The sequence below is a fragment of the Theropithecus gelada genome, chromosome 16 (genome assembly GCF_003255815.1).
Source record: "Theropithecus gelada isolate Dixy chromosome 16, Tgel_1.0, whole genome shotgun sequence".
NCBI classification, from domain to species: Eukaryota; Metazoa; Chordata; class Mammalia; order Primates; family Cercopithecidae; genus Theropithecus; species Theropithecus gelada.
This window is the reverse complement of record NC_037684.1, coordinates 42,661,851-42,674,252: the sequence shown is the minus strand read 5'-3', so window position 1 is coordinate 42,674,252 and position 12,402 is coordinate 42,661,851. Positions and strand designations below refer to the sequence as shown.

General features: G+C 32.2%; 1 protein-coding gene across 2 annotated transcripts in view; it reads left to right on the top strand.

Moving 5' to 3' along the window:
• ABCA5 (ATP binding cassette subfamily A member 5) overlaps positions 1-12,402 on the top strand; it is an 86,506-nt gene that overhangs the window by 59,714 nt on the left and 14,390 nt on the right. For both annotated transcript variants that reach the window (XM_025363034.1, XM_025363035.1), the window contains exons 22-28: positions 324-461; positions 3,033-3,146; positions 5,999-6,169; positions 9,198-9,311; positions 9,697-9,831; positions 10,544-10,618; positions 11,161-11,252. In XM_025363034.1, the coding sequence (XP_025218819.1) occupies positions 324-461; positions 3,033-3,146; positions 5,999-6,169; positions 9,198-9,311; positions 9,697-9,831; positions 10,544-10,618; positions 11,161-11,252 (839 nt within the window). The remainder of the gene's footprint in view (positions 1-323; positions 462-3,032; positions 3,147-5,998; positions 6,170-9,197; positions 9,312-9,696; positions 9,832-10,543; positions 10,619-11,160; positions 11,253-12,402) is intronic.

The following is a 12,402-nucleotide window of genomic DNA, read 5'->3' as shown; positions in this document are numbered from 1 at the left end:
TTATGAGTTAGAAATTAGATTTTACTTTTGGAAATAACTAGCTGTCTTTATTTATGATACATTTTATTCCCTCACAGATGACCAGTATATAAAGTTATGGAAATTTAGTTTTTTAAAAAAATTATATGCTTATTTAAAATATTAAAATATCTGTAGATTCCAAACCACATTGTCTTTATCTATCATTAAGTATTATTTCTGTGAGTTGTTGAAGCAGTTTTTCAGTATGAGAATTAGCTTTGTCGGTGAGAAAAGCTTGGTACATAGCAATAATATATCCATTTATATACAGTATGTAATAAGTGTCTTTTTTTTAATTGTAGGACTATGTTTTTGCAGCTGTTTTCAACAGTACTATGGTTTATTCTTTACCTATATTAGTGAATATCATTAGTAACTACTATCTTTATCATTTAAATGTGACTGAAACCATCCAGATCTGGAGTACCCCATTCTTTCAAGTAAGCCAATATATATACAGATAAATTTCCATATGTGTGTCATATATATAATAACCGTTATAAAACAAGCAAAAATAACTAAATATGTAGAAGTTTATCTTGTGAGATCTCTTAGTCTTCTTAAAACTCAAGTGAGAAATGGTTTACATTAAGGTTTATGATTCCCCAGTATAAGTATGTTTCAGGGTACAGGAGATTCTGTTTTGGTACTGATATTTGTATAAGGAACAAGTGTGTTCTGTATTGATCATAGAATGTAATATAAGATAATTTTTAAATGAATTTTTTTACCCGAAATCCAGATATTGGGGTATTGAAAAAACTTGAGAAGTCACCCAGACAACCATTTTTCCTCTAGATAGAACTGTTGGATTGTGCATATCAGAATCAACTTAAGATTACAGAAAAGTATTCAACATTTTTTCTCTTAATCCTTTTGATTTTCGTATGCTAAAAATAAATGGACAAATATCTGAAACAATATTTTCTATTTTCTCTTGTCATACTTTTAAAAACAGCTTCATTGAAATGTAATGCCCAATCAACCTGACCATTATTTAAAGTATACACTTCAGTGTTTTTTATTATGCTCATAGAGTTGTGCAGTCCTTCCTCACTACAGTCAGTTTTAGATATACCATCACCCCGCCCCCCCAAAAAATAACCCTTATGCTCATTAGTAATCACTCATTTCCTCTCATACCCACTCCCAACCCTAGGGAACCACTAATGTACTTTCGGTATCTTTGGATTTCCTTATTTGAGACATTTTATATAAATGGGGAATCATACAGTGTGTAGTCTTTTTTGTCTGCTTTCTTGTTCTTAGCATACTGCTTTGAAGATTCATCCATGTTGTAACACATATCAGTGCTTCATTTATTTTTACTACTAAATCATATTTCATTGTGAGGAATGTATGGAATGTTTATGTGAAATACCACATTCTGTTTATCCATTCATCAGTTGATGGCATTTGGGTTATTTCCACCTTTTGGCTATTGTGAGTAATGCTATGAATATTTTAGTACAAGATTTTGTATGAGCATACGTTTTTATTTCTCTTGGATGTATAGTTAGGAGTGGAATTGCTAGATCATCTAGTAACTCTATGTTTAACACTTGAAGAACTGCCAAACTGCCTTCCAAAATGGTTGCATCATTTTCCATTTCCAGCAGCAGTGTCTGTGGAGAAGTATCTCATGTTATGAAATATTTCAAACCTACAGAAAATGAACCACCTACTATCCAAATATTTCAGATGTTAATATTGCATAATATTTGTTTTTAATAAAACTTTAAAGATACAGGTGAAAACTCATGTTACCCCTCTCCAATCTTGTTTCCTTCTCTCCCATAGAAGTAACCACAATTCACAATTTCACAATTTATAATTCCCATACATGTTTTTATGATGTTACTACATATGTCTGTATCCATAACTATTACACAAGATTTTACAACTTATAATTTTCATCAGACACTGACATATAATCATATTATATTTTAAAAGAAATAAATGGGAGTTTTTAAAGCTAACTATTCACATATATAGTCATATTAATATTTCAAATTCGTTTCTTCCTTCATTAGATTCTGTATGATTGGATCCAACTAGTCTCGTTCATTTCCACTTCTTGCACTACTAGTCTACATATTTGTGGGTTCTTTCTTGGCCTCCACTGTCATATTACCAGAATTTCAGACAAATTCTGCAATGTCATATGACCTGAACTATGGAATTGACTTTATTGCTAAATAGGAAAACTCAGAAGGCTAGGTTTCAACAAGACAGTGATGTACTCTGTCTCTATGTCATCCCATGGAGGGTTGTGCCAGTGCCAGGGTATCTGCTAGGCACTGTGGATTTTATTGCAGTGCAGAGTACCTTCTCTGTCCCACGGGTACATATTCTTATAGAACAAGGGGAGGAAACTGACCTTGGTGAAGGTGGATGATAATATAGTATCCTTGGACCTGGGTATTCTGCATTTGAAGTGTTAGCTGTTTATTGATTGTCTGGGAAAGTTAGCTGACTGCACCTGGATCCCTGGGGAAGCTAACGACATTGGGGCCTGTGGGAGTTAAGTCCTCTTCTGCTTGGGAGAAGTTCTGGTTCCATAGGAAGCTGAGCTTGGATATAGATTTTGCCAATTGAAAAGACAATAAAGAGCCACAAATATCATTCTTAGATATTTATTATTATTGCTTAGGACCACTATGGTGGCCATACTAATTGCTTTTCAAATACATCATTCATTTTTATTAAATTGCGAAGTTTAGTTTATATGCGAGATTATTCTGTGTTCTGGACAGGAAAATGAAAGTAAAATGATTTGCTCAGGATCAGATAGTTATTAATAAGTGGCAGAGTTTGTAACATTGTCCACCACCACCTGTTAATATGTCTGCCACTCATTCTTTCATGTAGACTATGCCTGGGTTAGATATGCTAATATGTTCTTTCTGAGGTTTTGATTTTTTTTTTAGGATATAAGAAATATCCTAAGATATATCTTAAGACATAAAATGATTTTCAGTTTCATTTGTTATTCTGTGGTTGTCTTTCAGGAAATTACCGACATAGTTTTTAAAATTGAGCTGTATTTTCAAGCAGCTTTGCTTGGAATCATTGTTACTGCAATGCCACCTTACTTTGCCATGGAAAATGCAGAGAATCATAAGGTAATGACTCAGTTAAAAATATATAATTTGCTAAAAAGTGTTGTATAAAAATAACCTATTTGCATGATTGCAAGGCTTACTATAATTGTTATTTTAGAAATAAGTAAATGAAATATAAATACATTTATTATAGTTTCTTATTGTAATAGTAGTGATAATTAATATTTATTACTTGAGACTTGCTACATGCCTTAAAAATTATGTTCTCTAATTCTCATGACATTGTGAGGTAAGTTTTTTGTTACCAATTTCTTATAGATCAGGAAATCAAAGATGGAATTGTTCATATGACTTGCTCAGGTTGACTCAACTTGTTTAAATTGTGGACTTGGGAACTGACTATGATCTTTATGTCCTTAACTGGCACACTAACATGCCTGTCCCTTTTATCCTTTAACAGGGGTATTAAGTAGTCAAGGTGCTAAATTCTTATTAATGGGAAAAAAAAAAGGTGAAAGTGATTGTCATCATTAGGGCCTTGGAGAAATTGCTAAGTATACAGAGGTTCTTTGGTATTCTTTCACTTTCTTTTTGCGCCTTTCCCTTTTGTTTTCCTTCAGGCATATAGTGATCTTGTACAGTCTTTGGCTGTTCAAAGTCTCCCACTCTTTCACTCTGCTGAGATTGTATCTTACTCCTCTAATAAAAATTCTGATCTTTTTCACAGATGATCTTAATTAAGTAAAAACAAATTTGTCTAAATTAACTTACAGACTGTGATGAATAATGAACTCATTATTTTAATAAATTCTAGAAAGATAAATTCTAGGCCAGGCATGGTGGCCCATGCCTGTAATCCCAGCACTTTTGGAGGCCTAGGTGGGCGGATCACCTGAGGTTGGGAATTTGAGACCAGCATGACCAACATGGAGAAACCCCATCTCTACTAAAACTACAAAAAATATTAGCCAGGTGTGGTGGCGCATGCCTGTAATACCAGCTACTCGGGAGGCTGAGGCAGGAGAATCACTTGAATCTGAGAGGCAGAGGTTGAAGTGAGCCGAGATCGTGCCATTGCACTCCAGCCTGGGCAACAAGAGCAAAATCTCTATCTCATAATAAATAAATAAATGAATAAATAAATAAAATAAATTCTAATAGAAATTTTGTTATTAATTTGTTTAGTATAAAAGTAACACATATCTCTATTTTTAAAATAATATTCAATTTTTGTCATAAATATACTCATTGTAGTAATGTATAAATTATAGAAAAGCATAAGGAATATAGAAATCCATAACCCACTGCACGATAATAAAATTTACTGGACATTTGCATTTTTCTTTCTTGTTTCAACTGAAACATTTTTAATTAAACTTTTTATTTTGAGATAGTTGTATACTCATGTTTATTTGTTAGAAATGACAGAGCCAGTGTACTCTTTACACATTATCCCAATGATAACATCTTGTAAAATTATAGAAAAATATAACAGGATATTGGCATTGATACAGTCAAGATACAGAACATTTCTGTCACCAAAAATATTCCCATTTTTTGCCCTTTCCTAGCCTCTCCGACCTGTGGCAACCGCTACTCTGTTCTCTTATTTCTAGAATTTTGATAGTTCAAAAATGTAAAATGGCATCACAATAAGTTTTCTTTTGGGATTAGCTTTTATCAACTAGCATTTTTTTTGAAATTCATCTAATTCGTATGTATCTATAAGCCATTCCTTTTTATTGCTGAGTAATATTCCATGGTATGGATACATCACACTTTCTCTAACCGTTTGCCTGCTGAAAAACATTTGGATTGTTTTCCATTTTTGGCTATTGTGAAAAAGTTGCTGTGAACATTTGCATACAGGTTTTGTGTAAACATAAGTTTTCATTTCTCTGGGATAAATGCCCAAGAGTGTGATTGCTGAATCATACGTGTTTAGTTTTATAAGAAATTGCCAAATTATTTTCCAGGATGAGTATTCCATTTTATATTATCCCTCCCAGCAATGTGTGAATGACAGAAGTTTGAATTATCCAAAATAATTGCATTTGCCTTGGCTTATGTTTTTATTCTTGTATTAGAATTTACATGTGTCTCATGTTCTCATAAATCATTAAACAGAAAACTTGCCAATTTTGTTCATTTCTCCTCTTCTTAACTAATCTTTATATTTCATGCTTCCTTTATCTCACTCTGTGGACAGCTCTTTCATATAATACCTTTAGTTATTAGATGACAAAAATCAACTAAATAAAGTTGTTAGGTATTTGGATTTGTGAAATATTTTAGAAATTTCAAATTAAATGAGAACATGAGATAGGAAAACTATGATCGTTTAAGTTTATGATTAACAAACCTGTGACGTAAGTAACACCTTGAATTTATATACTATGCCAGTGTACATAAAAGTCTTTGAACATTTCAGAAGCTTTCACTTAAGCTGAAAGCCTTATGTAAATCCAAAGGATACTTGGCAATTTATTAGTGTTTTTATTTATGAAAGGTTCATTTTTAAAAATGAGAATTCTTTTTCTGTGTAAACATTATCTTCCCATCTGTTTCCACAGTATTTCAAAAGCTGTAATGTTTTGGCTATTTATTGTTTGTATGGCTGTTAACCCCAACTGCCGTGACACTTTTTGTTTTATTTTAATCTCAGTTTCTTAGCACTACTGTATTCTGATTCTTAAAAATTTTGTTGAAATTATTACTACTTAGAAATAGTGAGCCAAATTAAAGGCTAAATGGAATTTTTATTTAGTGTGAGGGGGACTTTTATTACCTATAGCCTGGAATGTGACCTTTTTGGTTTCGCTGATGTAGTATTAAGAGATCTGCGATAATTTACTAATTTATTTGTGTGTTTCTGAAGTGTCTAAAGTTTTAATTTTTTTCTTTTTTTTTAGATCAAAGCTTATACTCAACTTAAACTTTCAGGTCTTTTGCCATCTGCATATTGGATTGGACAAGCTGTTGTTGATATCCCCTTATTTTTTATCATTCTTATTTTGATGCTAGGAAGCTTATTGGCATTTCATTATGGAATGTATTTTTATACTGTAAAGTTCCTTGCTGTGGTAAGTTAGTGTTGTACTCATGCTATTTATAGATACAATGTTATTTAAAAACTATTTATGAACATAACAATTGACTTATTGAATAATTTGGTTATTTTTTAAAGAAAATTGAGCAAGTATCTATTGTGTTTAATACATATAATCACTTTATATGATAATAAGTGACTTTTAAAACAATAATTTACCACCATTTTAAAATAATTTCTTGAAACTAAAGTGATCTTTCATGTAGACCACCTACTTGGGTGTAATCAGGAACGCTTTAATATATTCCTTCCTTAAAATGCCTTTCTTGGTTTTACTTATGCCTGAAAATAATTTCACAAAGGATAAGCTCTTTTATTCCATAGTTTAAAGCATAGCTTAATATTTCTATATCTCAATAATGGGCAAGCTGTGAGCCAGATGAAGAACACAATCCCGTTTATAATAGCCACAAAAAAATTAAAATACCTAGGAATACATCTAACAAAGGAGATGAAAGATCTCTACAGGGAGAACTATAAAACGTAGCTGAAGGAATTCAGAGATGATACAAACAAATGGAAAAACATTTCATGCTCATGGATTAGAAGACTCAATATGTTAAACTGGCCATACTGCCCAAAGCAATCTATAGATTCGACACTGTTCCTATCAATCTACCAACATTATTCATCACAGAATTTAAAATAGCTATTCTAAAATTCATACGGAACCCCAAAAGAACCCAAATGGCTAAAGGAATCCTACGTAAGCTGAGCGCAGTGGCTCACACCTGTAATCCCAGCACTTTGGGAGGCTGAGGCGGGTGGATCACAAGGTCAAGAAATCAAGACCATCCTGGCTGACATGGCGAAACCCCATCTGTACTAAAAATACAATAAATTAGCTGGGCGTGGTGGCATGTGCCTGTAGTCCCAGCTACTCAGGAGACTGAGGCAGGAGAATCACTTGAACTCAGGAAGTGGAGGTTGCAGTGAGCTGAGATCGTGCCACTGCACTCCAGCCTGGGCAACAGAGAGAGACTCCATTTCAAAAAAAAAAAAAAAGAAAAAAGAAAAAGAAAAAAAAAAAAGAATCCTACCTAAAAAGAACAAAGCCAGAGGCATTTCATTTCCTGACTTCAAACTATACTATAAGGCTCCAGTGACCAAAACAGCATGATACTGGTACAAAAACAGACATGTAGACCAATGAAACAGAATAGAGGACCCAGAAATAAAGCCACACATCTATAGCCATCTGATCTTCAACAAAGTTGACAAAAATAAGCAATTGGAAAGGACTCTGTGTTCAATAAATAGTCCTGGGATAGCTGGCTAGCCATATGCCGAAGAATGAAATTGGGCCTCCACCTTTTACCATATATAAAAAGTAACTCAAGATGGATTAAAGATTTAAGGGTAAGACATCAAACTTTAAGAATTCTACAAGAAAACCTAGGAAATACCATTCTAGACATTGGGAAAGAATTTATGACTAAATAAGTCTTCAAAAGCAATTGCAACAGAAATAAAAATTGACAAGTGGCACCTAATTAAACTAAAAAGCTTCTGCACAGCAAAAGAAACTATAACCAGAGTAAATGGACAACATACAGAATGGGAGAAAATACAAACTATGCATCCAACAAAGGCCTAGTATCCATAATCTATAAGGCACTTAAACAATTCAACAGTCAAAATGAACTCCATTAAAAAGTGGGCAAAAGATACGAACAGACACTTCTCAAAAGAGGACATGCAAGTGGACAACAAATGTATGAAAAAATGCTCTACATCACTAATCATCAGAGAAATGCAAATCAAAACCACAGTGAGATACCATCTCACATCAGTTAGAATGGCTATGATTAAAAAGTCAAAAACCAACAGATGCTGGCAAGGCTGCAGAGAAAATGAAATGCTTATATACTTTTGGTGGGAATGTAAACTTCAGCAACCATGGAAAGCAGTTTGGAAAGTTCTCAAAAAACTTAAAACAAAACTACCTTACAACTCAGAAACCCTATCACTGGGTATATATCCAAAAGAAAATAAATCATTCTACCAAAAAGATTCATGAGCTGGTATGTTCATTGCAGCACTTTTCACAATAGCAAAGACATGGAATCAACCTAGGAGCCCATCAACCAGTGATTGAATAAAGAAAGTGTGGTACATGTACACCACGGAATACTGTACAGCCATAAAAAAGAATGAACTTATGTCTGTTGTGGCAGCACAAATGCAGTTGGAGGCCATTATTCTAAGTGAATTAACAAAGGAACAGAAAACCAACTATTGCATGTTCCCACTTATAAGTGGGAGCTCAATTGGGTAAACATGGACATAAAAATGGCAGCAATAGACACTGGGCACTGTTAGATGGGAGCAGGAGGAAGGGGAGCAAGGGTTGAAAAACTAACTGTTGTGTACTATGTCCAGTACTTAGGTGACAGAACCAATCATACCCCAAACCTCAGCATCATGCAGTATACCTGTGTAACAAACCTGCACATGTATCTCCTGAATGTAAAGTAAAACTGGAAATTATTTAAAATAAAATAAAATATAGCTTAAAATATCAAAGAAGAGACTGATTCACATGTAAATGACTGACAGTAGGCCCTTTCATTGAATACTTTATTAGGAAAAAGGGAAAACAGAGTTAGGTGAGGTTGATGACTAAACCTCATCATCAAAGTTAGTTTCCGGTGAGGCTGAAACTAAACTTACCGATTTTGTCAGAGATCATAATGACCTTATATGTTAGTTTCTGCCATATAAAATAATGTTTTTCTTAAATAAAAAATAAAGTGCTGTGTATTAAAATAGTAGCTAATATTTGAGAGAGAGTAAGTTGTAGCTAGCTATACTTGCTTTTTGTAATAATGAGAGATAGTATTTTACTTGGTATAAAAAAACTACAAATAGTGTTCAGTTTAAATGATTTATTTAGGATTGTATTAATAATTATTTCTTAATATTTTAATATGACTAGTATTTCATGTCATGTGTATTGCAAGCTATTCATATTTTTATAGAAACATATTTCTGATTTACAGGTTTTTTGCCTTATTGGTTATGTTCCATCACTTATTCTGTTCACTTATATAGCTTCTTTCACCTTTAAGAAAATTTTAAATACCAAAGAATTTTGGTCATTTGTCTATTCTGTGGTAAGTCACATTTTACATTATTTCAACTTTCCATAGCAGTTTAATTAAAAGTCACAAATTCTTTCCTGATTATACTAAAAATGTTACATGTCTTTTGTAAGTGCAGAATTTAGGTAGATAATTGGCAGCTTCTTTTTGTGTGTACATTTGTCTTCTGAATCATCCTTTCCACCTAGGAACAATATGGAAGACATTTAGCAACTAGTGTCTCAAGGACACTAGCTACAAACAAGTGATATTCTTGTTGCTTGCTGGCTAAATATTGTCTCTAGTTCCATGTTTTATTAGAGGATTGAAAAAATAGTTTAATGCTTAGAGACCAATTTGTAAGTCAGTTTATATGAAGTTTGTAAGCACTTTGTCACTTGTTTATTTTTTTCTTTAGACAGCGTTGGCTTGTGTTGCAATCACTGAAATAACTTTCTTTATGGGATACACAATTGCAAGTATTCTTCATTATGCCTTTTGTATCATCATTCCAATCTATCCACTTCTAGGTTGCCTGATTTCTTTCATAACGGTAATTCTGCTAAATATTTTAATATGTTAAAAAACATAAATAAATACAGTCTAAATTGGGGATGTTAGTTCTTGTACAGAAAATAGTAAAATGCATCAGGCTAATGGCTACTGCTTGATTTAGATATTATTAATGCAGCATAAATTATTGTAAGCTCTTGTCAAACTGTAAATTCTCAAAGGAAAAGGGCTATGTTCATTACAGGTTCTCTGATGCTCAAAATGATGTATATAATTAGAAGTGTGACATGATTTCAGTCAGTATTTGTTTTTAGGAGTTTATTGGTGATTAAATAATGTATTTTACTATAAAGGGATAAGAAAGAATAAAGTGTAAGATATTTTCTACAAGAAAAAATAGAGACAAAAACCAGATTCATTTTATTAAGGCTGAATAATTGAAAAAAATTTCCATGTGATTAGAAAAAATATTGTTATGAATTCTTGATTTAGAATTGCTAATTAATTCTACTTACTAATCCTACTACCCCTGCTTCCCATTGTAGGTCTCAGTTCAAAGTGTTTAATTTATATTGATCCTCAGAAATATTTTGGGACAGGGAAGATTTTAAGTAAAAAATATAACTTACTAATATGAATAGCTAACTTATTTATAGAAAGTACACGTTTGCTAAATAAAATACATTTTTTCATTTTAATCCAAATATTTCTACATATTGCAGCTTATATATTTTCAAAACTTTTTGTCTTAGATTTCTTGGAAGAATGTACGAAAAAATGTGGACACCTATAATCCATGGGATAGGCTTTCAGTAGCTGTTATATCGGTAAGAAATAAAGTGTTTTCGTGAGTTAGCATGTTACCTTAAGAATAGTTTGGTCTTATGGTTTTAACTATGTTTAGTTTTTTATCTTGTTGCATGAAAAAGAAGGTGCATAAAAAGTTAAGCGTGTTACTTAACGCTAGCTAATCTGTATTTCAATGGGGAGTACCTTTCATTTACTGAATGTGTTCACTTTAATATACTTAGCCTTTTACATGTTATTAATTCTATTTAATTACAGTTATGTCTTTCTTAGAAGCAAAAACAAAGTTTTTGTGTTTGATTATATTTTATGAAGCTGACAATAAATGAATGATACAGAGGTAGAAAATAAGTGAAGAATTTGCTAAAATATAATTCTGCTTTGGTTTGTATTAAAATTTATTTTTAATTATCTTTATCATGTCAAGTATGAAAAAGGTTGTGATTTCTTCTTTTGGTAATGGCAAGGAACTTGATGTATATAGTCTTAGTTCCGTTGGCAAAGGAAAAAAACAACAACAACAAATCTTTTAGTCATAAGTTGCTACATGTTTTTCTTTTAGCCTTACTTGCAGTGTGTACTGTGGATTTTCCTCTTACAATACTATGAGAAAAAATATGGAGGCAGATCAATAAGAAAAGATCCCTTTTTCAGGTCAGTTGATTTTTTAAAAGTTTTAAATGTTTTTAGTATATTTACAGAACTGTGTAATCATCACCATAACATAATTTTGGAACATTTCCAGCACTCCAAAAAGAAACTTTGTACCCATTTATAGTCACTTTCTTATCCCTACTTCCATAGCCCCCAGACTTAGGTAACCACTAATCTACTTTCTGTTTCTGTCAGATTTGCCTATTCTGAACACTTTATATAACTGGACAATGGAAATATGCTTTGGAAAACTTCAGTCTAAAGACCAACGATACTCTTAAATCCTTACATTTAACTTTTATATCTATTTGCTTTTTACCATAGTTGGTTGGCATGTTATTTTAATGTTGGAAAATCATCAGATTTGCCAGATAACATCTTTTAAAAATTGCTGGGATTTGGGCTCTATAATTAGTATCTAGCATATGGTTTTACACTTAGTATAATGTTTGGAAGGTTCATCATGTAGTCGCGTGTAGCAGTACTTCATTACCTCTTTATTTTTTCTGAGTAATATTACATTGTATGTACATTGTACACTGCACTTTATATATGTCAATACTGCACTTTATTTATATCAGTGAGTTGCTTTTACTTTTCAGCTATTATGAACTATGTTGCTATAAACATTTGTATGCAACTTTTTGTATGGACATATATTTTCATTTCTCTTGGGTGGATACCTAGAAATGGGATTGCTGTGTCATTTGAGGAATTGCCAGACTGTTTCTAAAGTGGTAATACCATTTTACACTACCGCTAGGAATATTTTAGGGTTCTGTTTTTTCCACATCCTTGCCAATGCTTGTTATTGTTTGTCTTTTTTACATATTCGTCCAAATATATTAGCTAATTTGTTTTTACTTTTTCTTCTGTCCAGCCTTGCTTATATGATTCATCACTTTATTATCATTTCAGCATCCTCAACTTTTGTCTTTTTGACCTGTCCACTAAAAATTATAATTATTGGTGAATTGAATTATATGCTGGAAAAAATAACATAAAAGTTCCATTTAATAATACTACATATTTATTCCATATAAATTCAGCTGGTTTTTTTAAAAAAATGATTTTAGATCTGGGGGTCAATGTGCATGTTTGTTAGCTGGGTATATTGCATACTGATGGGAATTGGGCTTCTAGTGTAACA